Here is a 6,000-nt window from a genome sequence, read left to right as displayed (position 1 = left end):
GATGTCCTTAGGTTGGTTAGGTTTAAGTAGTTCTTAGTCTAGGGAACTAATGACCTGAGATGTTAAGTCCCATAGTGCTCAGAGCCATTTGAATCAAGCCATTTGATAATTTCTCTTCCATATTGTGTGTGTGTGTGTGTGTGTGTGTGTGTGTGTGTGTGTGTGTGTGTGCCCATTTGAAACGTTGAACCTTATGGTGGTATTTGTGCGCGTTTATAGACGGGAAGTGGTCTTGGTGCATGATATTTTGATCTCTTAGGAATCCTGCGCTTCCTTGTTCTTGGCCTTGGTGAAGCTCTACTTTCTTTGCTACACCTCAAGTCGTCGTTCGCCTATTCTGTTCCGGGACTGTGGGTTCGTGATCTCCGCCCAAGCCTGATAGCCTCTTGCGGAACTTGTGCAACATCCTAGTAACCTTTGCAGGCCGATGGCGGTGCGCGATAGGTTAAAAAGGAGCCCGTTACTGGAAGTCACGTCGTGACTCAATTCGCGGCACCTCAGAGCGAGGTCGCTGTTCTGTTCTGGGCGGCAACACAGCTTCCAACACGGCCTCCTTCTGGGCTCGCAAGGGTGTGGACCCAGTCGCAGAAGGAGAGCGAAGTATTGCAATAATGTGACCTGTTTGGCAAGAGATGTTGTCACATCGGTTCACAATGCATATTTAAGAAAGTAACAGGCAGTGTGCTCAGGCTCTTAATCCTACTGTGCACGAGCTAAGCGCCGGGTTACGCGCTGCTCGCTTATGGGAAAGGAAAATAAGAAATTAAAAACGCCAAGCAGATGGTGTAGAAATTAATTTATTCAGTACATACGTCTAAAATACAAGTACATCACGAAAATAATGGAACAATCAGGTAACAACAAACAAATGAGTAGATTACATATTTTCATACATTTTCTTTTGTCCAAAAGTGAGCGATTTATTCTTTTTGCGTATCGTCTGCTCGCACAACTGTGTGATGATAAGCGCAGCAGAATGTTACATTCGGCAAGCGAGATGGCGCTGACCAGTCATCACGATCGCTGTTACGCAATCCACCGTCCCCTGCTCCGACGTGGATTGCGGCCTACCAGAGAGAATGGAGCCAATCACGACCTTTCCGAACGTAAGGAGTGGGCGGGACCACTGTTCATTTTCTCTGTGTCCTTCCCTCGAAAACAAAAACAAAAATACAGGAGGGTATTACTGCTAGTAGTGGACCACGCGTTTATTAGAGTGAACTTCAACTGAGTGAGATGTGAGTTCGCTTCCGCCGAGTACAAGCAGCGAAGGCAGTACACGATGAAGAATGGCGGCGAGAGTCTGCGATTCGCCGGTGGCGCGCCGGACGTGGCGGGGGCAGGAGATGCACGGCGGCGCCAGCGGCCGAGGAACGATGGGCGGCGTCGACGTCGGCGTCGGTGGGGCCGGGCGCGGCCTAGAAGAAGCCGTCGCCGGTGGGGTCGTTGACCCACGGGTAGTTGTTGGGGCAGCGCACGCACGTCTGCAGGTTGATGGTCTCGCCGGGCAGCTCCTTGCTGGTCAGCTTGCATGAGTGCGGCACCCAGCAGGCGGGGCGGCCCTCGACCACGCACTTCTCCCTCCACGGCTCGAAGTTCTTCACCTCTTGGATGGTCCTCGGGTTCTGGATCCACTGGATCACCTGCGTCATCGTCACGAAGTAGACGTCCTTGTGCGACTCCAGGATCTCGTCGATCCAGTAGAGGAACGCGTCCAGGAACTCTGGGTTGTTCTTCAGCCACGCTGCGTGGAAGTACAGGCCGAGGGGCGCCCTGTTCTTGTTGTAGTGGCGGTTGAAGTTGTGGTTCAGGAAGTTGTAGAACTGGTCACCTGCAAGGACGCAAAACGAACATGTATAATACTCAGTTATCCATCACCACTTTAGTTTCCTAGAGTTGCACGTGTGCATAGAATGGGAGCGGGGAAGCCAAAAATAGCGCTACACTTGAAACTTCCTGGCAGATTAAAACTGTGTGCCGGACCGAGACTCGAACTCGGGACCTCTGCCTTTCGCGGGCAAGTGCTCTACCATCTGAGCTACCCAAGCACGACTCACGCCCCGTTCTCACAGCTTTACGTCTGCCTTCCAAACTTTACAGAAGCTCTCCTGCGAACCTAGCAGAACTGGCACTCCTGAAAGAAAGGATATTGCGGAGACATGGCTTAGCCACAGCCTGGGGGGTGTTTCCAGAATGAGATTTTCACTCTGCAGCGGAGTGTGCGCTGATATGAAACTTTCTGGCAGATTAAAACTGTGTGCCGGACCGAGACTCAAACTCAGGACCTTTGCCTTTCGCGGGCAAGTGCTCTATCATCTGAGCTACCCAAGCACGACTCACGCCCCGTCCTCACAGCTTTACCTCTTCCAGTACCTCGTCTCCTGTAAAGTTTGGAAGGTAGGAGACGAGGTACTGGGCGAAGTAAAGCTGTGAGGACGGGCCGTGAGTCGTGCTTGGGTAACTCAGATGGTGCAGCACTTGCACGCGAAAGGCAAAGGTTCCGAGTTCGAGTCTCGGTCTGACACACAGTTTTAATCTGCCAGGAAGTTTCATATCAGCGCACACTCCACTGCAGAGTGAAAATCTCATTCTGGAGCGGTACACTTGTCGTACATCAAATATCCCTTTTGATGTTACTCTCAAATTTTGGATCTGAATTACCGTAGTGTTTGACGGTTTAGGTGGAATTTATGAAGAAATCACAAGTTTACCGTTATAACATCGTTGTGTGTTTTGTAGAAATGGAACTAAGAAAGAGTAAGACAAAGAAACCTAAATGTGAGCGACTTATTACATTATGGTCTGCAAGCGACGGAAGAATTATCATCCGTGAAAGATCTAACTGTCAGTCCATAAAACAGTGGAGAAAATATTTGTCACTGATCTCGGATCTAAGACAGATATTCTAGTATTCAGAAACTATATGGCAGCCTGAAATGACTAGACTAGGCTTACATGAAAGGTTGTTTGTTGCGTGTTGATTCATGCAGACAAAACGTCTCGGCACCAGTTGGCATTGAGTAATTTTGGTGCACATAGCGTGAAATCGACACGAATAACAGGTGCGACCTTATGTCACCTTGGGTTTAGTCCCCAGTTGTATAAATACTCTCTCCACGCAGTATATGCGGGTTTTTAAATTGTAATAGCCTGATATTTGGCACTCGTCGTATTACTGATAGTGGAAATGCGTTCTTTGATCTGTTAAAGTACAAACTGCTGTTGTGAATGACATACCTGGAGTCTGGGAATTATCTGAATTGGTCAAAAGAGAAAGAGAGAAAGAGAGAGAGAGAGAGAGAGAGAGGCAGAGAGTTGGTCTTGACTTGTGAGAAAAACCCTGGCACTCTTTGTTTGATTTACGGAAACCATAGCAAACAGAAAAGAGAACAACTCAACTGACACCCCACACGGAGGAGTAGCAGAAGCTGAGTTTAATTTCCCGTCGCCGTAGAAATCATTTGGGTTGGAAGTAATTTTTGATGGTATTGTGGAAAAGCTACCATGCTTAATATTTTAATAAAAAGTTGTCCAGGTGGCAATAACGTACTGTCATTTTTTTTTTAATTTTGAGCAGTTCTTAATAAGGCACTAGTCGGTAGTGCACAGCCACTCGCCCCGGGGACTGGCTGCCTGTGTTGTCTTCGTCAGTTCATCACCATCATTCGTGACAGTGGCTAGATTGGACTGTGTAAAAAAATGGACTGTGTAACAACTGGAACTTTGTACAGGCGCTGATGACCACCGAGTTGAGCGCCCCACAAACCAAACATCATCATCATCAACAGCGGCTCACGTCATTAGGAGGCTTCGGTCTGAGAATGGTCTTATAGACCGAAACCAGTTACCAGAATGTAAAATAATTTTTATTTTTATTTTCGTTAATTGCGATGGAGAATGAGATCAGAAGCACAAGGAGAAGGAAAATCTTTCACCTGAAATGATATAGAACATAACTCATTTACAAAAATTGAACTACATCCGATACTAGTATCTGCATGCTTTTCAGAGCAATGATGAGTCTCCTGAATGTTTTTTGTGTTACGGAAATATGTTGAACTGAATAATAAAGTGCAAGGAGAACCTCTCGATTAAGAAGATCACACGAATCAAACTGGTTGCTGGCAATTTCAGTGTGTGAATACGGTGATAAGCACAAAATGAGCAAAGGAGGCGACAAGAGCCAGGATACGACTGCGCACCTGTGAGGATGTTGGAGCAGGAGTCGACCATAGCGCAGCCGGGCAGGTACTCGTCGAACTGGGGGTCCTCGCGGCGGTCCAGCTCGTTCATGACCATCTCCCAGACGGCGTGGCTGCGCGTCGGGCAGTGCTGCAGGTTGCCGTGGCAGCGGTGCGGCATGCGGAAGTACATGGTGTACGGCCACAGTGGCGGGTTGGAGAGCGGCGCCGTGATGGTCGAGTCGTACAGGAAGGCCTGCTCCTCCATCATGGTGAACTGGTTGTTGCCGCCGACGCGCAGGTAGGGCGCGCGCACGCCCACCACGCTGTTGTCTGTGAGGTTGGCGAACTTCTCGATGATGATGCGGGTGCCCGCCATCTCCTTGGCCCAGTCGTCCACGGTCGCGTTGCTCCAGAACTGCTCGTCGTCGTTGTGCCTGTAGGCCACAGAGAAAGGCGGTCATTCGTGAGGCCCAAAACACTCGTGGTGAACAAGCCGCTCTTGCTGCGAACTGAACTATAAGAGACTAAGATCTGATGAAGACAACATGACCACGTATCACCCACTCATTCCAGAAAACTTGTACAATACTGGCCACTAAAACTGCTACACCACAAAGATGACGTGCTACAGACGCCACATTTAACCGACAGGAAGAAGATGCGGTGATCTGCAAATGATTAGCTTTTCAGAGCACTCACAACAAGGTTGGCGCCGTTGGCGACACCTACAACGTGCTGATAACGAGGAAAGTTTCCAACAGATTTCTCATACACAAACAGCAGTTGACTGGCGTTGGCTGGTCATTTTTTCGGATGAATCCAGGTTCTGTTTACAGCATCATGATGGTCGCATCCGTGTTTGGCGACATCGCGGTGTACGCACACTCGAAGCGTGTATTCGTCATCGACATACTGACGTATCACCCGGCGTGATGGTACGGGGTGCCATTGGTTACACGTCTCGGTCACCTCTTGTTCGCATTGACGGCACTTTGTACAGTGGACGTTACATTTCAGATGTGTTAGGATCCGTGGCTCTACCCTTCATTCTATCCCTGCGAAACCCTACATTTCAGCAGGATAATGCACGACCGCATGTTGCAGGTCCTGTACGGGCCTTTCTGGATACAGAAAATGTTTGACTGCTGCCCTGGTCAGTACATTCACCAGATCCCTCACCAACTGAAAACGTCCGGTCAATGGTGGCCGAGCAACTGGCTCGTCACAACACGCCAGTCACTACTCTTGATGAACTGTGGTATCGTGTTGAAGCTGCATGGGCATCCAAGCTCTGTTTGACTCAATGCCCAGGCGTACCAAGGCCGCTATTACCGCCAGAGGCGGTTGTTCTGGGTACTGATTTCTCAGGATCTATGCACCCAAATTACGTGAAAATGTAATCACATGTCAGTTTTAGTATAATATGTTTGTCCTATGAATACCCATTTATCATCTGCATTTCTTCTTGGTGTAGCAATGTAATGGCCAGTAGTGTAAAAACTAAGGTATCGTATAACATGGCAAAAACGCGGAGAGAGAATTTTTGAGCTGACTGTTGCTAGATTACAGCTAGCGAACGTTTTCAATGTTCTTATATTTCCGCTTTCTTCCCTGCTCTGAATCTGAAACATAAGAAAAGCTCAAAGGGAATTTCTATACTCGGCTGGAGAACAAAGCCCAGAGAATGCGAGATGAGCCGCGGTGGTCCATGGCGTTTCTCGCCGTTTTCCGCTGTTGGTGTCTTGGACTGCAATGAATCCTGCTCTCCCTTTATGTCGTGAGTGTGAATAACCACTCTCTCCAGAGCCTCAGCATC

The 6,000-nt window shown here is 48.6% G+C and overlaps 1 protein-coding gene across 1 annotated transcript in view; it reads right to left on the bottom strand.

The window, feature by feature from the left end:
• Positions 1-781: 781 nt before the first annotated feature.
• The window catches only part of LOC124591107 (chitin deacetylase 1), a 70,525-nt gene continuing 65,306 nt past the window's right edge, over positions 782-6,000 (bottom strand). The window contains exons 6-7 of the mRNA XM_047131705.1: positions 4,203-4,618; positions 782-1,831 (exon numbers count right to left, since the gene is read on the bottom strand). Coding sequence (XP_046987661.1) covers positions 1,419-1,831; positions 4,203-4,618 — 829 coding nt within the window. The 3' untranslated portion in view covers positions 782-1,418. The remainder of the gene's footprint in view (positions 1,832-4,202; positions 4,619-6,000) is intronic.

This window comes from Schistocerca americana, chromosome 2, assembly GCF_021461395.2.
Source record: "Schistocerca americana isolate TAMUIC-IGC-003095 chromosome 2, iqSchAmer2.1, whole genome shotgun sequence".
Classification (NCBI taxonomy): Eukaryota; Metazoa; Arthropoda; class Insecta; order Orthoptera; family Acrididae; genus Schistocerca; species Schistocerca americana.
Note: the sequence above shows the minus strand (reverse complement) of the source record. Positions and strands in the feature narration are given on the sequence as shown.